Source organism: Globicephala melas, chromosome X (assembly GCF_963455315.2).
Source record: "Globicephala melas chromosome X, mGloMel1.2, whole genome shotgun sequence".
Lineage (NCBI taxonomy): Eukaryota > Metazoa > Chordata > Mammalia > Artiodactyla > Delphinidae > Globicephala > Globicephala melas.
In genome coordinates this window covers 28,191,044-28,215,796 of record NC_083335.1, presented here as the reverse complement: position 1 = coordinate 28,215,796, position 24,753 = coordinate 28,191,044, and the positions used below count along the sequence as shown (strand labels likewise).

The window sequence follows — 24,753 nt, the reverse complement described above, 5'->3', positions numbered from 1 at the left end:
TTTTTTTGTTTTTTTTTGTTTTGCGGTACACGGGCCTCTCACTGTTGTGGCCTCTCCTGTTGTGGCCTCTCCCGTTGCGGAGCACAGGCTCCGGACGCGCAGGGCTCAGCCGCTCCACGGCATGTGGGATCCTCCCGGACCGGGGCACGAACCCGTGTCCCCTGCATTGGCAGGCGGACTCTCAACCACTGCGCCACCAGGGAAACCCTTGTCTTATCTTTGAGTCATTTAAATACTAGCAGAAAGTGGACACAAAACGTAAGGAGTGATTGAATTCAAATCAATTTTCCTACCTGTCAGCCAGCATATTGAGTAAACATGATTATCAGTTAAAGTGAAGTTTGGGGGTATGGAGTTCATGGAAATTCTATTTATTCATTTGTAGATAATCTAGATTATTTGCGTAATATTTGAGTTGGCTGTAATGAAAAACACTTGTTAACCGAGTTTGATTTAATCATATAGTACATATGAGACTTGTTTATTTTGTGATTTAAAAAAATAATATAAATTCTTTGTAGGTTTTAAAAAATAGTTCTTGAGTTTATAGAAATAGCCGAATAGACTTAGAAAAGGGAAGTAATTTGGCATTTAAAAAGAATTCCTCCCTATGTGAAAACTCTAAACAGGGAAAAAAATGAGTTTTCTTTTTCCTCAGTTAGATTTAAATACCTTTAGAACCTCATTTTGCTGATTTCTTGGAATCAGAAATTAAATTCAAGCTGGGATCTGAAAATGAATTCTGAAAGCCTTAGCTAATCAATGACTTGTCCCTCTCTCCTTGTATGCTGCCGTTTTAGCTTGGAAGGCATACATACATGTAGGATCAGTCTCTCTGTATTATTCAGCCGGTTATCCCTCATGCACCACAAAAGCTCCTGGCTTTGTAGTTCTCACGGCTGTCTTCTAGGTTCTCTCTGTGGAGGATACCAAGGTGAATTAGACACGGTCCCTTGACAGTATCTTACTGTTGTTTTTTGGTAATCTGATTCTTACCCACTTGAAGTCAAATCTGCCAGCTCCTTTCCCCAAAGTAAAAGACCTAAGGTGCTAATCCCTACTCATTGACGGCAAATGCTAAATTGGAAGCAGCAGCTAAGAAATGTAAAACTCCTTATCCAATTACATTACAAGCCCTGTAAGCCACTCACGCTCAGCGTCATCAGGGCGATGAGAAGGCAAGATCTGACTTTGGTAAAAATGATGGTGTAGTTCAAGTAAGCGCTAGCAAATCCTAAAATGTCAAGTCCATCCAAGGAAATTAAACGTGGTAGGAGTGAGGGTGGGGAAGTGTTTTGTTTTTGTTTATGTGTATTATGGTTAGGGGTACTGGCTCTGGAGTCCATCAGATATAGATTTGAATCCCAGCTCCACTAATGTGTGACATTGGACCTGCCTGAGCCTCAGTTTCCTCGTCTGAAAATGGGCACAGTAAAAGAGCCTCCCTTGCAGGGTTTTTGAAGGAATTAAGTGAGATAATAGAAAATGCTTAGCTTGGTGTATATTAATACTCAGTGTAAAGGTCAGCGAATGTACAAGGCACTGTTTCCCCCTCCAGGTGTTTACAATCCCGCTAAGGAGACGAATATGCGAAGTACCCACAATGCAATTACAGCTATATGTGAGAAAATGCCGCAGTGGTTGGGAAGGACATTATGAGCTGTGAGTGAGAGAGGTTGGAGGTTGGGCTGTCACAGGAATGATGTGAGAGCCAAGGTGTAAATTAGGAATAAGCATGACCCCGTGGTCTCATGAAAAGTATGATTTTCCCTTTAGCTCTTAGCTTTAAGAAAGGTCAGTGTCTTGAATGTGATTTGTATGTGGGTTTTTGTGCCAACATTTGTCCTGAAAAACAACCTTTATTAAAATGTGTTTGTGTCGAGCTTCCCTGGTGGCGCAGTGGTTAAGAACCTCCTGCCAACGCAGGGGACACAGGTTCGAGCCCTGGTCTGGGAAGATCCCACATGCCGTGGAGCAACTAAGCCCGTGTGCCACAACTACTGAGCCTGTGCTCTAGAGCCTGCAAGCCACAGCTACTGAGCCCGTGCACCTAGAGCCCATGCTCCGCAACAAGAGAAGCCACCGCGATGAGAAGCCTGCGCACCGCAACGAAGAGTAGCCCCCGCTCGCCGCAACTAAAGAAAGCCTGCAAGCAGCAACGAAGGCCCAACACAGCCAAAACTAAAAATAAATAAATTTATAAAATAAAATATGTTCGTGTCTATTTTGCCAAGTCGGTTATACTAACTGAAAAGATGGCCTTCCCTCCCCTAGCATCATCATCAGATTATATTAATTCAAAGCTTCTTCGGTACTTGAGTTCCTTTTGGGAAAGAGGGAAAGAAATGAGCTGGTGAAAGGTAATCATACGATTGAGGAAAGACAAGGTCATAACAAAGTCAAATACTCTTGACATGAAACTTATGAAAAAGTTCCTTACAGTTATGGTTCCTTTGTTGCCATGCTGTGTAGGGTCCCCCTCTAGAAATCTCTAGTCTGCAGTGGTGACGTTTCTCATTTCTTACAGAATTTATCAACTAAAGTAGAAGACAAGATGAAATGATCCGAGACCACATATACCCATACAGGGAAATTCTTCTGATATAAATGTGACTAGATGGGCTTGCACACTTTAATGTGCAAGAACACTTGTGCAGTCGCTTTGTTGGAAGAAGATGTGGTATCAGAGGGTCTGACAGATGCATGGAAGCCAAGTGGTGCTTCAGGTTATAACAGCCTCTGTGATCAACTTAAACGTCTTGGGTTCATCCGCCTCCCGCTCTAGACCGTGAGCTTCTCAAGGGCTAGCACACAGCCTGGACCTTAGCAGGGACTTGATAAGTGTGCTCTACCACCAAACCCACTTTCTTTTCTGCGTTGCCGGAAGCAGCATGTCCCCAGTGGCCATTTTGAGCGCAAAGTGTTATTTTGAGATCTCTGGAGAAAGCGCTCCAAACCCTGCTCCAAATGTCTGAAACAAAAGGGGAGCTAAATCCCTTAGGGGGTCTGGAGACATTCCCAAGGGAGGGAGGTGGGGGAAGGATGGGAAGGAGAGACTTGCGGAGTAACCCCCTCTTTTTGAGTCTGTTCCTTCTTTTCTAAGATGGTTGTCATTTTCAATAAGATTATGTTCCGATGCCACTGAAACAGTCTGATCACAATACTGCAAAAATCAGCTTCTAACTTTTGGGCTAAATCATTCTCCTTCATAAACCAGTCGTTGCCGTGCTCCGTCTGGCACCAAAACTTAATGTGGAGAAGCGGGTGGCAGTGGGAGATTTTTGAACTGGCTCCGTGCCCCACTGCTAAGCCTTCTGCCTGCTCTGCTCTCCCTCCCAGTGTGATACAGAAGGGATTCTGTGAAGCCAGTGTTCACTTCAGACTTGCAGAAGAGACATTCTTAGAATTCTTAAGAACTAGTTTCTAAAAGTCGAAAATTTACCAGCAAACGAGTGACCTTTGGTGTAATATCTAAGCAAAAGTAACCCAGGCTGGGGCCTCCCTGGTGGCGCAGTGGTTGAGAGTCTGCCTGCCAATGCAGGGGACACGGGTTCGAGCCCTGGTCTGGGAAGATCCCACGTGCCGCGGAGCAACTAGCCCCGTGAGCCACAATTACTGAGCCTGCGCGTCTGGAGCCTGTGCTCTGCAAGAAGAGAAGCCGCGGCGATAGTGAGAGGCCCGCACACCTCGCTGAGGAGTGGCCCCCGCTTGCCGCAACTAGAGAAAGCCCTCGCACAGAAACAAAGAGCCAACACAGCCATAAATAAATTAATTAATTAAATTTAAAAAAAGGCAAAATTCCTTAAAAAAAAAAAAAAGTAACCAGGCTGATTTTGCACTGTTGACACGGAAATATTACGCGATTATGATTGCTTTTTAAAAATGCAATTGAAATGATACGGTTAAGTTTCTAATGAGAGCATAAACCGGCTTACTAGTAATGTGCGCTTGTAAATACATGAGTGGTTGGAGGGTTGACTGTATACCTGCATATACATATTTACATATCATTTTAGGGTCGCAAGCTTGGTTTTACATTTATACATACATAGTTAAGATGATGAAAGGTCAGTCATCCTGTACAGTGGATGTACAGGGACCACCACAAAAGCATAAAGTCTTAAAGTGTTTGATGCTGTTAGGGACTCCCAGTAAGAATCCATTGCATCCTCTCTTTGTACCAAGAAGCAGACTGTAACCGAATCTGTACTGATGAGTTCCCTTTTTCAGTCTCTGTCCTTTCACTCTATGTTAGACATCAGAAAGTTATCTCCATTTGCGGAATTGTGCATTTCTTCACAATTTGAGGGCTTACACGTGGAAGTCTATTTAGATTTGGTCCGAGGGGCCTGAGTCTGGAAGAGTGTACTGTGTCCTGAACCATGGCACAAAGGTTGACATTTAAAACTTTATTTTTTGGGGATTAGGAAAATATTGACTTATTTTCCTTTGGGGGACTAATATAAAGCTTACTGTTTCAATAAATGTATTTCAATGAAAGAGAGATTTGATTTGAAGAAAAATACGAAGTATATGATAGTGCAGAAGTTGTGGCAGAAATCTTGAAGATTGTACCATGAGTAAGTCGAGTTTGGGAGACACTTAAGAACAGAAAAAGGCTCAGTAGTTGGAAGACTTGGATTTGAATCCCGATTCTACCGCTAGATGTGGATAGCTGATCCTAAGCTCCGAGCCAGTTTCTTCATGTACGAAGTTGAAATGATAGTATTTTCCTTGTCTATTTGATGCGTTTTGGTTAAGAAACGGGTAGAATATATATTGAAAGTGTTTTCTTAAAGACTGCAGAGTCATCTTGGAGTGAAACAACCACCAAAACCCTAATAATATGAGCAGCAAGTTATTTCAAGAGAGCTCAGGAATCAGTGAATGAGAACTTTCAAATGCAAACCTTTTTTTTTTTTTTTCCCCTGCATGGTGAAAACTGAGTAGGTTCCAAATTTAGGCTGACGGTTTTCCTGTCACTACTTAGGAAGAGAAGACTGAAACATATGCTCGCTTCTCTTCAGATTATATAAATGCTTTTGCCTTTTACTTAACACTGCTACAGAACTTATAGAAGGACGCAGTGAGACCTTGCTATTATTTGGGTGTTTATGAACTACTGATTATTATTATTTTTTAAAATAAATTTATTTATTTTTGGCTGCATTGGGTCTTTGTTGCTGTGCATGGGCTTTCTCTAGTTGCGGCGAGCGGGGCCTACTCTTCGTTGCGGTGCGCGTGCTCCTCATCGCGGTGGCTTCTCTTGTTGCGGAGCATGGGCTCTAGGCACGTGGGCTCAGTAGTTGTGGCTCGCGGGCTCTAGAGCGCAGGCTCAGTAGCTGTGGCTCATGGGCTTAGTTGTTCCATGGCATGTGGGATCTTGCCGCACCAGGGCTCGAACCCGTGTCTCCTGTATTGCCAGGCGGATTCTTAACCACTGTGCCACCAGGGAAGCCCTAAACTACTGATTATTATAACACAGTTTTCTTGCGTTAGGAAAAAGCACCTTTTCAGGCCAATCAGTGCACGAACTGGCAGGAAGGCAGTGCCCAAACCTGAGAGAAAGACCCTTTTTGTGTGTGATGGAAGCTTTATTTCGGGTAACCCTGTAAGTCTGATAATCAAATCATAAAGCTGAATAGGAAAGTTAGATAAGGGTTATGTTCTAGACCGCCGGGCAGAGCTGCCATTAAGTCATGGTAATTCTAAAAGTCAAAGGTTTTCCTTGTCTCTGATGCCAACAGAGTTACAGCTGAATCCTACTGACAGCTCAAATTGTGCTTTTAATTCCGGGGAGAGGGCTGGAGAAACAAATGGGGATCGGAGGCAGCTGGGGGATGGGAGGGGGCCCTTAATCCTTCTCTTTTTCTTTTTGTAAAAATGAAGCCTGATTCACGGGCCTAGATCTTCTTCTAGGGGAAGATTTGTGGGACCCAGAATAGCCACCCCAGCTTCTTCTGCAGTTGAGCTACCCCTGACAAAGGAGTAGGAGTGAAGACCGAGAATGCTTAGTTGAATCAGTTTTCTATGAAAAGTGAAACCTCGTTTTCTGTAACATGAATATGTGGCCTTTGAAACACAGGGAGAGCTGGAAGTTTCATTTTTAGAAGGCATATACTGTACGTTTCAACAAGTGATTCATTTTGACGTATCCTTTAGCATAGTAATTTGACAACTAGGTTAGAAAGCTGAAGGAGGATTTTCTTTTTCAAAGTTACTTGGAGCAGGTGCCTGTGACATTATTGTGCAGAGAAGATTAGCAGATGCTAATTCAACAGGTTAAACAATGAAATTGGAGGACTGTTTTTGCAATCTGTATTGGGAAGATAGTTGGCACCGAAAGCAAAACTTTGAAATTCAGTTTCTAAGGCTTGCCTTTTTTTTTTTTTTTTTTTTAATCGGGGTAGTTGTTTTACAGTGTTGTTAGTTTCTACTGTACAGCAAAGTGAAGTGGAGTTCCCTGTGCTATACAGCAGGTTCTCATTAGTTATCTGTTTTATGCGTAGTAGTGTGTATATGTCAGTCCCAATCTCCCAGGCTTGCCTTTTTAGATGGGACTTTTATTCACTTAACTTCTCTGAGAAATTGATCACAGACTCTAAGTGTTAGGGCTCAAGCTTCACTCACAGCGTCCTTTCACTTGGGTCCACGAAACATGGTAGATATGGGACAAGGGGGTCAAATGTTCCTATCAGAAAAATCTCTGAGTTCACAAAATAGGAGTCTTTTTCCTTTTATTTCAGCTTGTTTTGCACGGGTATCCGTAGACATGATAGGGATGATCTGCTTCATTTGATCTCATGGGTCAATAAATCCAAATTTAAGACTTGAAATGAAATATATCTTTGTTAGGATCTTTTTCCCCCAGATTTATTGAGATATAATTGAAAAATAAAAGTATATATTTAGAATGTACAGCGATTTAATATACGTATACCTTGGGAAATGATTACCACAGTCGGAATTAATTAACACATCTGTCACCTCACATGGTTACCTTTTTTTTGTGTGTGAGAATGCTTGAGATATACTCTCTTAGCAAATTTCAAGTATGTCATACGGTATTGTTAGCCATAGTCACCGTGCTGTACATTAGATCCTCAGAACTCACTCAACTTATAACTGAAAGTTTGTACCCTTTGACCAACGTCTCCCCGTTTTCCCTCACCCCGCTGCCCTTGGCAACCACCATTCTACTTTTCTTTAGATTCTACGTATAAGTGATACCATACTGTATTTGTCTGGCTCATTTCACTTAGCATAATGCCTTCAAGATTTATTCGTGTTGTCGCAAGTAGTGGAATTCCTTCTTCTCTATGACTGAACAATATTTCATTGTATATATGTACACGTCGCGTTTTAAAAATCCATTCCTCTCTTGATGGACACCTAGGCTGTTTCCATGTTTTGGCTATGGTAAATAATGCTGCAGTGAACATGGGAGTGCAGATATCTCTTGGAGATAATGATTTCTTTTCCTTCAGGTATGTACCCAGAAGTGGGATTGCTGGATCATATGGTAGTTCTATTTTTAACTTCTTGAGGCACCTCTATACTGTTTTTGTTAGGATCTTTTAGACTTGTTGAACACTGATTCTCATTCGTTAGAGTGGTTTACTCTCACTAACTAATCTTACAGAGGAAACTCTGTGACGCCCTTCAGATATGGAACTGCGATATAGCTGTGACCATGTATAAAAACGGTTCTCAAAGGATGGTTTGGATACAGTATACTGGAGACTGCCTCAAATACTATGTACACAAATACAAATATAACCCCTATTCCATTTTGCTGTTAAGTTTTAATATATCTTAAATTCAAGTTTTCTTTATACAGTTTTCATTATAAAATTATTAAGAAAAATAATTTAAGTAAAACGCTATTACTAGACGTCAATAATATATACCCGCCTGGGTTTACAGTAGTGTGTTGAGACATGGCTCTGGTAGAATCTGAATATCTCCAAGTTCATTCAACACTAATGACTGGTTGTCTACTGAGTGCCAGGTACTGTTCTAGGTGCTAGGGTTATAGTGGTGAACAGATGAAGGGAAATCCCTGCCCTTAAACGGGCAGAGCCATAAAATAGACAGTGTATCAGATCAGGGTAAATTCAGTGAAGGAATAGATGATAGGAAGGTAGGTGATGGGATCCTATTCCAAGTTCAGTACCTTGAACTTTAGTATCTTGCTGTGTTTCTCAGGGGAGGAAAGGCTATATGAGGTGGAAAGAACAGAGCTTTGGAGTCACAGAATCAGGTTTGAATTCCAGCTCTGAAGGTGGGCAAGTTACGTAACCTGTTCTGAGTCCAGGATTTCTTCATCCGTAAAATGGGAACAAAGATTTAATCTATTTCATAGGGTTATTATGAGTCTTATGTGAAAACATGTAGAGAAAGCACTTGGCACGGTGCCTGGTATCTAGAAAAGGCTCAGTAGATGCTGTTATCACTCTTATTAAATCAGTCACATCCTGGATTTCTCAGGGTCACTAACCCTGCTCCTTGTAACCTTGGCCTTGGGCTGTGGCCCTACTATCAATGGCCGGGTCACCTGGAAGTCCCACAGGGATCCCCTGACTTTGCCACCCGGAACCTCATCCTTTCATGCCCTGCCCATTGGATCAAGCACCTCCAGTACCCATGCCTGCCCCAGCTATTTGGAAACTTGAGATGTCCTTTGGACAGCGTGCCTGGTACCAGGTAGGCACAGGAATGTTGCTACTTTTCTCCCCTTTAGTTACCCAGTGAATAGTGCATACTCAGTAAATATCAACTGACAGGCTTCCATATATGCCACTTTTTGTTTTGCCTTAAATTCGATAAATTGTTGGGTGGCACACGGATAAGCAGAGTACAGGGCTGTCTCTCCTGAACTCTTGTGTTTAGCAGAGAGATCTGTGTTTGTACGTATGCATTTGGTGTGTGGGTCTAATTATGGAGAATATTTCCCTCATAAAAGTGTCTCCTTTAATTGCTGAGTATCAATAATCCCTTCTTTGGTGAAATAATGTATCTTTGACACATGATGAGGAGGAACTACTCTCTCGTGAGTTTGACAGTATTAACTTTCTTTTCGTCTCTCATTAAGGAAAAGACCAAAGTTGTTGAGCCCTTGGACTATGAGAATGTTATCACCCAAAGAAAAACCCAGATTTACAGCGACCCCCTCCGAGATCTGCTTATGTTTCCAATGGAAGATATATCTGTGAGTTCACAAGCACTTCTTTAAAGAACAAAACTGCATTTTTCAAGGCCGTTCGTAGAGCGAGGATGTTCTTTGTCTTCTAGATCTCGGTGATAAGTCGTCAACGCAGAACGGTGCAGTCCACTGTACCAGAAGATGGTGAGAAGAGGGCCCAGAGCTTGTTTGTCAAAGAGGTAAGAGGCTCAAAGGCCACGGAAGAAAATTCATCATTCATTCATTTTAAATATACTGTATTTAAAATACTCTTTCCTGGGGAGATCTGTACGTGTATGGCTGATTCATTTTGTTGTGCAGTGGAGGCTAACACAACATTGTAAAGCAACCATACTCCAATAAAATTAATTTAAAAATTAAAAAAATAAAATACTCTTTCTTTAGTGTAAATGGAAAATAAAATTACTAGAACTTAACTGACCTACATAACAAGTCTATATGATGTGATATAGAGGATACAATTTAAATACTTTCACAAGTAGCTTGTATTCGTAGTCTTTTTTTTTTTTTAGAAGGCAAAGGACGTTGTTTACTTTTATTTATTGATTTATTTATGTGGCTGCGCCGGGTCTTAGTTGCTGGCATGCAGGATCTTTCTTGCGGCATGAGGGATCCGTGGTTGCAGCATGCGCGCTCTTAGTTGCGGCATGTGGGATCTAGTTCCCTGACCAGGGATCGAACCCAGGCCCCCTGCATTGGGAGCACGAAGTCTTAACCACTGGACCACCAGGGAAGTCCTCTTAGTCTTTTTTTTTTTATTTGAATAATCTTTGGACTTGGAGTCAGAGTGTCCAAGAGAACATGTGAATTGGTATTTATTGCCACCAACTGGTTTAGGAAGACATGGTTAATTCCCAAAGGAAGAGCCCAGTACCAACATTCCCCAAATGATTTTTAAAAGTCTGTCAGCCTATTACCAGACATAAAAAAAGCAGATATACATGTACTTTTCCTACATTTCAAATTAAAGATTCTTATTTTCTTTCAGTGTATTAAAACTTATAGCACAGATTGGCATGTGGTAAACTACAAGTATGAAGACTTCTCTGGGGACTTTCGAATGTTGCCATGGTAAGTTTAGAATTTAAGGGAAACTTTCAAGAGGACAGTTATTAGACATTTTACCTTTTTTCAAACCATTTGTGAAGCTTCTCAATTATAACATATAATAAAGCAAAACCTCAAACACCCAGCATGTTTGGTAAATGTATTTTGGGTAATTGGATATATTTTAACTTTGCTCATTGAAATTTTTTCCAAGATGGACGAGTTCACTTTTTGGCTTTGGTACATCTATATTGACCATAAGATCATCTTTCTTTGATTCTGGATAATGTAGTGAGCATTTTCTAGTGCTGTCAGTGAAGAAGCTAGAAGACATTTGGCTCAGTTTGATGGCCCCAGACATCTCTCGACAAAAGTACATCTCTTTGAGTTGCGTTGAAGGGCAGCCGTGAGCGCCCCGGCCCAAGATCCAGACTGTCAGGGTTCAAATCTTATTTCTACCACTTCGTAGCTGGATGACCTTGGGCTAGTCACTCAGTCACTTGAGCCCTCGCTTTTCTCCCCTTTCTCATCCATAATACTATTAACCTCACAGGGTATCATACGGGAGATGTTTTGGAGAAATAAGACTTGGTGTAGCCTTCTGTAGTTTTCAAGGCACTTTCCCAGACGAGAAAACTGAGCCTTAAAGATGTCCTGTAAAGCTGAGTCCTAAGATGATCAGTCCAGGGTCATACAGCAAACAGACGGAAGAGCCAGAATGACCTGATGTTGCTTTTAGGCCTGGGAAGGATAAGGTCCCACCACCAGTGACAGCTCTGGCACACATTCCTTGCAATTTCTGCCATTTGGGCTTAGTTACGTCTTCGCTGCTGGCTGCACATGTGGGAGTCCTTTTACAAAAGGTAATGCAAGTTTAGTCAGAGGGGAGAATCTGACTTCGGAAAGGAGAAAACAATTTCTCCTTCTTATGTCCTGGCGTTTCCTTGGTTGTGAGAGAAGTCTACTCATCTTGCCTTTTTTTTTTTTTTTGTCTGTTCTGCTTAGTGTCTAAGACAACTCTCTTGTATTTTCAGCAAATCTCTGCGACCAGAAAAGATTCCCAATCATGTATTTGAGATTGATGAGGACTGTGAGAAGGATGAGGTAAAGATGGGGGCAACTGCGCTGGTTTCTTCAAGATCACTTCTGCTGAGAGATTTCCCTCAGAAAAGATGAGGGAAAGAATTGTTTTTGAATGATCTGGGGCCAGCTTTCAAGCTGACGAGTGTCTTTAAAAAATTTTTTTTTTAGGGGGCTTTCCTGGTGGCGCAGTGGTTGAGAGTCCGCCTGCCGATGCAGGGGACGCGGGTTCATGCCCCCGTCCGGGAAGATCCCACATGCCGCGAAGCGGCTGGGCCCATGAGCCATGGCCACTGAGCCTGCGCGTCCGGAGCCTGTGCTCCGCAATGGGAGAGGCCACAACAGTGAGAGGCCCGCGTACCGCAAAAAAAAAAAAAATTTTTTTAATTGTTGCATTTCCAAATGGAGCTTAGGAAAAAGCAAGTGAAATGGGCTGTGATGTGTGTATAAAACATGTTTTCCCACCTGTGGGACGCGCTTGTAGAGTTGCTTTTCCCGCACTGGGCATGTGGCATGGTGATTCATCTGGCCTGTCCTGCCTGATAGATCCCTCTTGGGACAGATGGCCCGGATGTCTGTGACATTTTGAGGTGCAGTTTGACTGTTTATGTAATGCAGAAAACTTTCCCAGAAGACAGTCCATACGATCCAGTAAATACCGAGTGCCTACTGTGTGCATGGCACAGAGCCCTTCATCCTGTAGTTAACAATTTCAAGTTTCATCAGGCATCTTCACGGTGGGGGGGTGGGGGTAGGGGGAACTTTATGCTTTGGAAAGTGAGGCAGGGCCTAGTTCGTGCCCCCCGACTGTTTGATTAGATGCCAAGCCAGCTGCTGTTTTTACTGATGGTTTTCGCTCTATTTCAGGATTCCTCATCTTTATGTTCTCAGAAGGGCGGTGTGATAAAACAAGGCTGGTTGCATAAAGCCAATGTAAATAGCACCATCACGGTTACCATGAAGGTAAGAAGTAGTTATTATATTATTTCATCATTTTAAGGATATTGCCGTGACTAGCCTGTCTGGAAACAATATTTCTTTTTCAAACTTTCTTACAAGGAGCCCTAGCCAAAAAAAAAAAAAAAATCTTTAGTGAGAGGATTCTCACAAATGTATGGAATTTAAGAACTCTGACCCTCAGGATGAGTTTAGAAGTACACCTTTTTAAAGAAATGTAATTATTACCTTCTGAATCAGGATGTTTAAAAAGGAGGCTGTCAGTTGAATGAAGAAAATAGCTTTGAAACAAAAAAGGCATCAAAGGTTCCTGTGTGAAAATGAATGTAAATGAGTAGACAAATAGGGTACTCTGTTTCTTTAGCAGATATTAATTAGGTGCTTATTATACGCTGTTCACTGTGGGGAACATATGGCTCGCTAAGATGGGATCCCTGGCCTCCAAAAGCCTCCAGACTAGATAAGAAACATACCAAATTAACTACTATACCAAGCGGGACCTTAGTGCTGTCAGAACTAGGGACTTCTGTAGTCTGGCCAGAATAGTGAGTTTGTGTACGGGGTTTGTGCGTGGCCTTGAGTGCCTCGGACATGAGGTTGGCTTTTGTTCGGGAGGCTGTGGAGAACCATTAAAATCCGAAGGTAAAGCTAACAAGCTACTTGAAGATTCTGAGCGGAAAACCGAATTATTCTCTGATACCAAATATAACTGTCCTTCCAGATATTCAGTAGAACATCATGTGGTTTGCCGAGGATGATTCACACTTCCATTAAGTATTAAAGGTCATTCTATCTTTCACACAGCCTGCAAGCAGAAACCATGGTTGTCTACCAAAGGGAGACTCAAATTTTATCTTAATTTAATATTTTGCCTGCTGCTTTCCATTTAGTGGTCATGTCCTCTTCTCACTTTCATTTTCAAGCCCTGAAAATAATGAATCCAAGCGGTAGGATGCTTCCTGTGTGTCTCTTGCACCTAAGCCTGGGCCTTGGCACGTGGTGAGGATAAGAAAATCCACTTACTGATGACTTAATATGTGCCAGGCACCATGCTGAATGTTTCATATTCTGTATCTCTTTTAATCCTCATGGCAGCCCTAAGACACAGGTATTATTATTATTCTTGGTTGACAAATGTGGAAAGTGAGGCACAAAGAAATTCAGTGATTAACCCAAGGTCGTATAGCTTCGAGTTTTCAGAGGTGGGATTTGAACCGAGGAAGGCTGATGCCTGAGCCTCTGATCTTAATCAGCACACTGTTGATGCTTCCTAGCTGAGTGAGCGAGACTCAGGCATTTATCGTATTACCTGTCAGAGTTACCGGGTTCCGAAGTGCATGTGTGAAGGTGAAAATTCTGGGCAGTTTGTTAGAAAATGCTTCTGTGGTTTTTGACTGCACTCCCTTCCCCTAACCTTCTCAAAATATTAAAATGCTCTACCCGTACTTAAGTTTTAGTTCAACATTAAGTAAATATAATGTATGGAAATCTGGATTTCTAAAACAAGACATTAGGAAGTTAATATCTTTACAAAACAATTCACAGGATTCCTTTCAATAGCGAGTTATTCTAATGACTTTAAATTATAATTTGCTTTACATACAACTTTTTTAGGAGTTCATATATTGTAAATCAAAATACAGTTGTCTGTGAAAAGTGCATGCTTTAAATTTTCTTTCATAATTTGTGAACTACAGATTGGTTAATATAGTAGGCAGAATAAAGACCCCCATGCAAAGGTGGCCATTCCTAATCCCTGGAATCTGTAAATGTTCCCTTACATGGCAAAGGGGAGTTAAAATCACTAATCAGCTGGTAGGGAGGTTAGCCTGGATTATCCAATGTAATTATCATGGTCCCTTTTTTTTTTTTTTTTTTTTTTGCGGTACGCGGGTCTCTCACTGTTGCGGCCTCTCCCGCTGCGGAGCACAGGCTCCGGACGCGCAGGCTCAGCGGCCATGGCTCACGGGCCCAGCCGCTCCGCGGCATGTGGGATCTTCCCAGACCGGGGCACGAACCCGTGTCCCCTGCATCGGCAGGTGGGCTCTCAACCACTGCGCCACCAGGGAAGCCCATCATGGTCCTTTTAAACTGGAAGACGGAAGCAGAAGAGGAGAGTTGGGGAAGGAGATGTGAGGGCAGAAGCAGGGTCAGAGAGAGATGCTGTGTTACTGGCTTTGAAGCTGGAGAAAGGGCCAAGAAATGGAAGCTGGAAAAGGCAAGGAAGTGGATTCTCCCCTAGAGCCTCCGGGAAGGAGCACAGCTCTGCTCTAACCTTGATTTTAGCCCAGTGAGATCCATGTCAGACTTCTAACCTCCGGAACTGTAAGCTAATACATTTATGTTGTTTTCAGCCTCTAAGTTTGTGGTAATTTGTTACAACAGAAATAGAAAAGCAATTCAATCAGTTAGTCAAAGATTGATTGTTTAGCTTTTGTATTGCCTACCCCTGAGATTGCAAACTCCACTGCTTACAAAGGGCAGGCAGGAACCATAAATTCATGAAGCAGGGCTGGGGTGGGGGTGGGGGCGGGTGGGGGGGCTGGGGGGGCGGGTGGGGGGGTGGGGGGTGTCTGAGGCAACCTGGTGACCACGTGGCCCGGCTGAAGGGGACAGCTGCTGCTTGTTTCCAGCTAATTGTTGCTCTGCTGCTGCTGAGCTAGGCTTTTTGCTTTTCCTCTTTTCTATCCCCAGCTGTTCATATTTTGGCCGCTTCTTTCTTCTTCTTCTTTTTTTTAAGTGACATATAATTCACATAACATAAAAACACTTATTTCTTTTAAAACCTCTACCAAACAGTAGGCAGAGGAAGGAGAAGAAGGGTAAGCCAATTTGGTCGTCTGTGCTACACAGTTCTTTAAAAAAAAATGTGTGAGGAATAATTTGAGATATAAAGGCCGTTAATGAGCTTTGGGAATTGTCTCTGGTTATGGAGCTCATTTATCCCGGCTATTCTTTATTCTGGATTGTGGCTCTCCATTTTGGATTTCTGGGAGCTGGAAATACACCCCGTGTTCTTCTGGTTTCACCTCCAGAAGGTCCAGCCAGATTCAGTTAAAGGCGTCAGGGATTTTGCCAAGATATTTTTTTTCCTATAAGAACTATGTTTGAACTCTTATTTAGTTTAACATCGTTGAAATTCGCGGACACTTGCAGTGTTTACTGTGCCCTCTCTCCCTATGTAAACAGAGGGCGTGTGAGTATGGAGCAGGGCAGGGAGAGGATTGGGCATGGGTGGCAGTTTCGTCGTTGTCAGGCTGGAGGTTGGAGCGAGGGCCAAAGCAGAAATCCAGGCCCATGAGCTGAGGTGCACTGGAGGCCTCAGGCTTGTATCCCTGGGTGCCCTGTGCAGGATGGGGGATCGTACACATTCATCCTGCTTCAGGCCTGGATTGGCTCAGGCATAGACAGAAGAACTGCAGTAAAGGGCTGCAAAGTTCAGGAGACATTCTGAAAGGAAACATTCTGCCTATCTGTTTCTGCCACGTACATCTTTGAAGTGAAGCGTATTAGTGCCTCTCCTAAGCAAATGGGAAGATGATTCACGTATGCTGTTGGCTGAGTCACTTTCCTGATCGTGGTGGCAGTTTTACCTTTGGTGTATCCAGAGTCCCCTGCCTGCAAGGAACTCCAGCCCACACTGATTACAAGCTTTGCTGGCTTCAGCGATGAGCACCACAGGGCTAGAGCTCGCAGAGTTGAGAGCAGAGAACCGTTTCTATTAGGAAATTCAAGTGTTGACAGCCGCTGCAAATACACAGCAGACTAACCGGGAAGCTACAGCAGAAGGATCTGGGCATTAATCATGACTCATTGGCAAGTAACAGCCTACGGGAGCCGTGCGTCTTCCCTCCTATTTTATCTGCACTTCTTGGATGCGCTGTGGTTAGACACCGGCCTGCAGATCCTTCTGGGGATGACAGGATTAAAGCAGGGCAGCTTGGTGTCTTTTAGAGTGAGGTGTAAGCTTACAGATCTTTATTCACTTAAAAATTTCTGGATATTAAAAACTATGTAGAATCAGTCCTTTGGAAAGTTTGAAATCATGCATGACCACTTTACGCTGTTTTTTTTAATCAACAAGTCCGAGTCCTTTTCCTGGCCCTTTTGACTCTCAGAAATAAGGCAATCTAATAGCCCGGAAGGAAGAGAGAGAGAATCATGAGAGGTTAGAAAGAAAAAAAAACGGAGGAAAGAGGGTTAGAAAAGACTCCACAACGTCCAGGAGATAAAAGGAAATCAGAAGACTCCTACTTTATAAGTTCTTTTGAGAAGGCAACCACATGACCTGTGATGCGACGTGAATAATGTAGCCAAAGTAATTTGTATATGGGCCGCTTTAGAAAGTTCAGCCTCCCTAACTAGCTGCCAGACAGTTTTGCAAGAACATTCAAGTCGATGGTGACGGGCTCTAGGGAAAAGGGGCTGGTGAAGAAACCAAGCTGAGTTCTTCATATTGGAAGATTGGAAGACCCCGTATTTATGGAATAAACCTTTGTATTTTCCCCAGTATACACCTTTCCACCAGCTCGGTCAGTTTAGATATAGTCTGCACCGTTTTCTGCAGTTGTCATTATTTTCCCAGAAGTGCTTGCTGAGCTTCCCCATTATTGGCTGAGAACTAGCCGTGAGGAACCCAGGCTACAGGAGAGCTGCTAATGATGTGTGTCACTCTGCAAGTCACAGTTCTCAGTGCCCGAGCATGTCCTTTCACGGAGGCGGCTGTTGGCCACACGCAGCTCTCGCAGAAGCTCTGTTGGTTGTCTGGGCACGGTGACCACCTTGCTCAGCTCATAATTGCTTTGTTCCCGGTGTTCATGTTAAAACAAGACAGGCCTTGTCATAGGTGATTAATTTCCCCAATTTGTACCTTCTAGATAATGAGAACACGCCCCACCGCCTCTCTTCAGCTCCTGGGAAAGTTTTGGAGAGAAGTTTTAGATAGCATAGAGAATAAACGATCTCTCAGGCAGAAACTGCAGTCCTAACAGAAACCTCCATGCTCTCTTTCCCAAGTAGCTGCTAGAGACATCTGCTTTTCTCAGCTTCTCTCCATATCCGTGAAGGAATTTAGTGTGGACTAGATAGCTCTGATATTGGACGTGACCTTCCCATGCATGGTATTTAGAACTGTTTTTCCTAAGGGGTATAATGATGTATGGAATAAGGAAGAATCTGATCTTGACGGTGGTTTTTCATTTTAAAAAAATCTGCTATAGATTCTTGGCCAACCCATTGGGACACCCACCTTTATGCATCTTCTTGGCTCAATTTGGTCACATTTCTCAAGCTCCCTCCTCCCCGTTCGTAGCAATTAAACATTGAAGTGTCTGGGTATGTTATCAGGGTTGCAAGTTCAACTGCTTGATGTATGACTCACTTCTGGTGCCCTCCTTCCCTCCCTCCCTCCCTCCCTCCCTTCCCTCCCTTCCCTCCTTCCTTTCTTTCTTTCCTTCTTTTCTCTTCCTTTCTCTCTCTTTCTTTCTTTTTTCTTCTTTGCACAAAACAGAGCCATTTGTTATATATCCAGAGTCTAAAAGTTCTCACTTATTCTTTGACTGTTACGGGAGGGTTTTTGGCCTTCTGCAGTGGGAGAACAACAAATCAAAAGAGGATTTTACCTAAGAAAACACAGCTGATGTTAAAATAATTGCTGGGAGGCCAAGGTCACTATGTTTACTGGAAGAAAGAGAAGAGGAAATCTTTTATTTTTGATATATTAATACACTGTACGCTCAAGTCTGCTAGTCTGTCTCTCACAGCTAACAAACGGATTACACTCATTTTACCGGATAAGGGATTTCTCACTAATTTGTTTTTTTTTGTTTTTTGTTTTTGCGGTATGCGGGCCTCTCACTGTTGTGGCCTCTCCCGCTGCGGAGCACAGGCTCCGGACGTGCAGGCTCAGCGGCCATGGCTCATGGTCCCAGCCGCTCCGCGGCATGTGGGATCTTCCCGGACCGGGGCACAAACCCGTGTCCCCTGCATCGGCAGGCGGACTCTCAACCACTGCGCCACCAGGGAAGCCCTAATTTGTTTTTTTTTATTTACTTTTCCCTCATTCGTTGGTGACTGTTTAAAACCATTTATTAGGGGCTTCTTATGTGTCAGACAGTATTAGGAATCAATGAGTTCATCATCACCAAGTATATCTTGAATACCTTATTAGTACAAGGTGTTGGCACTGTGGAGGGCAGAGAGAAAGAGAGGTGTAACACGTAGAGTTCAAACCTGTTTGGGGAGATGAGACACACAATAATAATGTATTGTTTCAAGGTGGTACAGAGACCCAGTGCTATATGAGTCCAGATCTGTGATCTGGGGTCAGAGAAGGCTTCTTGAAGGAGGTGGGGCCTCCAAGGAAGGGAATCAGAAAGGAGGTGAGTGTGGCAGGCAGTGTGTACAGGACAAGTGTGTTAGGTGAAGTTGGGTAGTCTTGGGAGATGGAGTCGATTTGGTCCTTTGGTATTGCCCCGTGCCTCAGTTTCTCCTCTGTAACATGGAGATGATAACAGTAATTACCACACGAGGCCATTATGAGGATTCACTGATGTAATATGAGAAAAGCACTTAGCCAGAAACTGTAACGTAGTAGGCACGCCACACATGTCACAGATTGTTATTATTTTATATTATTAGTAGGACTGTGAGAGCACCTTGAATACCAGATCAGGCACGGGAGCCTTACCACGTGGGTAACTGAGGGTCATTGAAAATTTGAGCAGGGCCATGACATGCTCTAAGAAAGATAATTTGTCTCTAATGAGAAGGGTGGATTGTAGACCCCTCCTTTTAGACTTTGCTTCAAACTAAATAGTTAAAACATCTCCAGTGCCTAGATATGGTAGAATTATCAAAGAAAAGCTATCTGAGTTTTAACCAGTCTCCCAGACAGTAGACCTATATAATATATTAAAACTTGGTAGGACTGTAATATGATACAGTGGAGAGTGATGAGTGATATATCAGGTTGCCAACCTACTGGTAGGGGTATTCGGCAGGATGACGTTGCTGACATTCTGGTATAATTAACTGCAGTTCAATTTTCTGATAAGTCGTGGGGTTTTCTTCCCCACTGTTTCTTTCATCTTCGCTTCGAACAGCTCTGAGACCCAGTGTGTCTCCGGCTTTCTCCTTTTCCTTGCTGCCTCTTTTTTCCTGTTCCATCAGAGACATGAGTCAAGTAAGTTTCCCCCGCCCCATTTCTACATTGCTCCTGGCCCACCTACTTGGCCAAAGCCTTCAGACCATCCTTTCTCAGGGCTCCTGGTTCATAGAATTTAGCAGTAAATAATTACCCTCTAGGGAACACACGTAGGTAAACACCTTTGAGATTTGTTATATAAAATGATAAAAGGCTGTCCTCATTTTGAGGATGCTAGGTGCTCGAACTTTCTGGCCTTCCATCTTTGATTCAACCGAGTGACAAAAGGCCTTTGTTCCTGCTCCAGAAAGGGTCATATGGTAAGTGTTCAAAAGGTTGTCATCCAGACAGCTCAGGGCCTTCAGGAGACTTGGCAGGACCTGTTCCCAGAGAATTATCTCCTTTGGCTAACTCTCTATTTTATTCTTCTGGGTGGTCTGAGTGGGCCACTCATTAGGAACCATGCCTCTCACTGAGTACGGTGGGGAATTTTCAGCTGTGTTCACCATCTAGGAAAAATAATAAAGGTGCGGAGGAGGAAAAAGAATATGGGCGTTACAGAGAAACACCCTTCTATTCGATGAAACCGCTGGAGAATCTGTACTGGAGAATGAATTATTCATTCATTCCTCGTTCATTTGCAAAATTTTATTGCTTTCCAGGCGCTGTTACAGGTACTGGGGCTACAGCAGTGGATGAGACTTGGACCTTAACGGTTTAAAAGAGGCAGACAGCAAATAAATAAATAGATAGATGAATAAGATATATTTGAATAGTGATCGTTCTATGAAAAAGCTAAAATAAGGTGCCGCCATGAGGGCAGGTAGTCATAGAAGGCCTCTCGGAGGAGGTAAAATTCAAGTGAAGGCCTGAAAGAAGCTGTGGATATGTGGGGCAAGAGGCTTCCAGGCGAAGGGGACATGACGTGCAAAGGCCTGAAGAAGGTTTTTTGTTTGAGGAACAGCAGGTGAGCCAGTACAGCTGGAGCAGCATAATTAGAAATAAAATCCAAGAGATAATCCAAGGCCAGAGCCAGCACATCATCCCAGGCTATGGGGGAAGGATTTGGGGTCTTATTCTAACCTTGATGGGAAGCCATTGGAAGGTTTGGGCAAGATTCTCTTTGTCATTGTCCTGTGATTCTGATTCCAGTTCTGCCATCGACTTATCTGTGTGAACTTGAGTGAGGTCTTGGTCCCTCAGTTTGCTGTTAGGTAAAATGTGGATAATAATGCTTATCGTCAAGTGACGTTAAAAGAATTAGCTCTTGGTTACAAAGGACTTGAGGCCTTCAGATGAAAGGTATGATATAGGGTAATTACCACTGTTCTATATAGTCATCATTTTAACAGTTGTCTTCTTTTCGAAATGGAAAAAAACAACGTAGACCGGTACCCTAAATAGCAACATTAAAAAAAGCCCTGTTTCTGACTTCCCTTTTTGGTTCCATATGAGATTTAGGATACCCCTTTCTTCTCTGAAAAGTACCTTAAAAGCTTCCCGGAAGTGGAAACCCAACATATATCATAGAATATTAGAATGAGAAGACGTCTTCGAGATCTTACAGATCTGTCGTTGGGGCAGAGTCTGCTGTCTCTAGAAATGATTTTTTAAAAAATGTCCTTACTGTGAAAACTGAGTGCTTTAAGCCTGTAGGAAATCGCTTGGGGAGTGTGGCCCCCAGCTGGGAAGGCTGCTGTGTTATTTGTTCATTTTCAATAAAATTATTTGTAGATCATGAAAAAAAAAGAGGATCTTACAGATCATTTGATCTGATCCCATCATTTTACAAGTGAGGAAGGAGAGAAGCCGAGTCTTGAGGACGGTTTCGCTGCTGGGGAGCAGGAATGCTGGGTGAGAATCAAGATCGTATGACTTTCAGGCATCTGCTCTCTCCCCAGATTCACGAGCTGCCTTACCTCAGTGTCACATTTAGACATAATTGCAGTGTTACAGGAAGTGATTTACTGTAATTTCAGATCCCTTTCCATCTCTATTGTGATGATCGTGCTTTGCTAATATTGGCAATGGCGGCTGCCACAAAACATCTTTGCTTGGTGAGGGAGCTGTACATAAAAAAATGTTGCAGGCTATAATTTGACTCTGTGCCACAGATGTTTTGCTCTGTGTTTTCCCTTCCTCTGTTGCTGGCTAAGGACTGTGCCAATGGAGTCTACAGACTGTACCACTGAATCTATGAACTTTGAGTTTTAGATTTGATCATGGTTCAGATTCTAATCTGGTTGTAATTTTTTTTATGTTAACTTTTGCCTGGAAAATGTATTTTAATTTTTGTCATACATAAGTATTGTGATAACTTCTAAAAAGTGGTGTTTTGTTCATTTGAAATCAGCTCATTATGTCATTTTAGGTCTTCTGGTTCCATCAATTTAATAACAGCTATGAACCACTGTCATGAAAATAAGCAAACATAAATATATGTATATATACACATATATATATGATCACTGTTATGATTAACATTTTCCTTATATATGAATCTAGATTTCTTCATTATAGTTGCAGTAAACTTAAATGTGGGTAAAATGAGATCACACACACACACACACACACACACACACACACACACACACACACACTTTCTGTGCCTTTGTATACTGATGCAGTAATGATTACCTGATTGGCATTGAAAAACAAAGTGGTATTTTCTACTTGGACTTCTTTCTGTTGATGCCATGTAGCCCACAGGGCCCCTCCCTGAAACAGAAGCAGTAAGCATTTACCAGTCTAACCTGTTAGGGTGTTCCTCACACTGGTATATTTTTGTCATTCATTCTAAGATCAGTGATATTTGAACAAGTCAAAAATAACTACAAGCGTATGATTTCTTTTTACTGGTTTTCCTTAAAAGAAATGCCCCTTAACCTATTTCTATATTTTGCTTACCCTCATGCCATGGAGAAATGAATTGTTGATATCTTAGATACTTTGCCAGGAGTTAAGTAGTTTTCAAGAATAATCTTGCCAAATAATACTCTTTCCATAATTAAAGTTCTTAAAATAGTCAGAGATCGTACTGGATTATCAGATGGGTGATTGAAAATGGCCAGCTTAGGTCTTAAAGCTGACTTCTGTGAGTAAGACAAGATGCATAGGAATGCGTTTCTTCAATATGATCACCAAGAGGCTGTTTCCTAGTCTGTCTTCCCATTCCCGTCCTGAAATGATTTTAGATCTCTTAACCAGGGGAATTTTACTATAACAAATGCTGAACACAGCGTGCAGTCTGTGGCTTACTGAAAGAAGCATAGATTCATCAGAGAGCTCTGAATCCTAACCCTAACCCTTTTTCCACTTCCTTCATCAGGTCCAAGAGTCTTTTAAGGGAGAGTAGAGGGGCAGAATAAATGAATCAGGCTGTCTTTTCCTCCTTTTCCCCATTGCTGTGGGCTTCGCTGTGAGTTGTAGCAACAGGCTACTCCTTAACTGTTGTGAATCCCTAATTTCAAACGCGTGGCCCAATCACATTGGGCCTTTTGACTCAAATCTCAGCATACAGGGTGCTGAACAGCAACTGGTGGCATCTCACTGCTCTCAGTATTTCCCTGTGAGTGTGTTATAAGCTGGACTCTCGGCAGTGGGGACACTGGAGCAGCATAGGTGAGTGCAATAAGATGTGCAGGTGATAAGTAACTATATGATAGAGGGTGTGTGTGTGTGTGTGTGTGTGTACACCCTTAGATTTGTGGTGAGGTGAACGAAATTATAAGAATCCAGTCATGGTTTGCAATTAAACAGAAGTATGCTGTAGCGAAATGTAGTGATTCAGATACAAAACTGCTTTATGAACTTTAAAGTGTTAAAACTTCTCCAGATACTTGACTGAGAGTAAACCACTTGACTTCAAGCTCTCCATCTTAAAACGAAATCAAGATAATGGTAATTCCTAATGACTTCCCCAAGTTGTCTGAAGATTGTCCAGATATAATGCGTGTGGCAAGCCCTTCAAGGTTTCTTGTTCAAATGCAATGTATACATAACAAATGTGTCACTGCTGTTTTTTCCCCCATAGGTGTTCAAGAGACGGTATTTTTACTTAACTCAGCTTCCCGATGGTTCGTATATTCTCAATTCCTATAAAGATGAGAAAAATTCAAAAGAATCTAAAGGTTGCATCTACTTGGATGCCTGCATTGATGTTGTTCAGGTAGGGTTATTGATCAACTTTTAAGAACCTCAGTCTTTTTCTGCCTTGGTTAATGACATCTGCATCCACCAAAACATTCATACTAGCAATTCAGAATCCTCTTCAGAGTTCCCACTCTCCCTCTGTGCCACTATTCAAGTGTTTACCCAGTCCTTTGGAGTCTGCTCCAGGGTGCCTCTTGAATCTCTTACCTTCTTTCCATTCTCACTGTCTTCCTCTGGTTCCCCCTTTTATCTTGTCTTGCCTAGAGTCTCCCCTTCCTGCCTTCTGATGTGTCATCCGGCTTCCTAAGACGTAGATGGGGTCCTTCACTGGGATAGGTAGGGTGGGTGGGAGGGAGACGCAAGAGGGAAGAGATATGGGAACATACGTATATGTATAACTCATTCACTTTGTTATAAAGCAGAAACTAACACACCATTGTAAAGCAATTATACTCCAGTAAAGATGTTAAAAAAACAAAAACAAAAAACCTTTTGGCTCTTGATTTATTGTCTTGCAGAGTGAGCTCGAAATCTCTTACCAGGGCATTGCAGGCCCGCAGTGATTTGACCTTACTAACCCCATCCCCCGGCATCCCCATACACATTCTGTGCTCTAGTCACGCCAGGCTAAGCACTCCACTGAGTTTCACGCCTGTGTGCCTTTCTTACATTTGCTTCTCTGCTTGGCATGTACTTCCCCTTCTGTTCCTGTTTGAATCTTATCTGTTAAGACTTGGCTCAAATGGGACTTGTGGCATGAAACATTTTTTGTGTTCTTCTTCACCCTCATGGAATTAAGCTCCACCTCCCCTGTGCTACCACTGTACTTAGCTCTGTGCGTTCCTTTTTGGATTACAGGGACCATGTCATATTCATGTCTGGGTCCCTTATAGTGATCAGCAGAGTTGCACATACAGTAGGGGCTTACCAAATGTTTGCTGATTTGAGTTACTTGAGGAGGCAGGGACATTAGGGTTAGCGTGGATGGGGTGGGAAGCAGAGGGCAGAGAGATGATTCAATAGGAAGTTGATTGACCGTGTGATAGGAGCCATTACTACAGAGCCGGGGTGGCCTGGTCGACAAGAAGGAGCACTGCATTGAGTGGAAGGCAGGAGATGTTGCTTCAACACCCTCAGCCTACCTGAATCTTAGTTTTCAGAACTGTAA

General features: G+C 42.7%; 1 protein-coding gene across 2 annotated transcripts in view; it reads left to right on the top strand.

The window, feature by feature from the left end:
- The window catches only part of DOCK11 (dedicator of cytokinesis 11), a 193,665-nt gene that overhangs the window by 31,579 nt on the left and 137,333 nt on the right, over positions 1 to 24,753 (top strand). For both annotated transcript variants that reach the window (XM_060291970.1, XM_060291969.1), the window contains exons 2-7: positions 9,095 to 9,211; positions 9,295 to 9,384; positions 10,194 to 10,276; positions 11,287 to 11,356; positions 12,200 to 12,295; positions 23,467 to 23,601. In XM_060291970.1, coding sequence (XP_060147953.1) covers positions 9,095 to 9,211; positions 9,295 to 9,384; positions 10,194 to 10,276; positions 11,287 to 11,356; positions 12,200 to 12,295; positions 23,467 to 23,601 — 591 coding nt within the window. The remainder of the gene's footprint in view (positions 1 to 9,094; positions 9,212 to 9,294; positions 9,385 to 10,193; positions 10,277 to 11,286; positions 11,357 to 12,199; positions 12,296 to 23,466; positions 23,602 to 24,753) is intronic.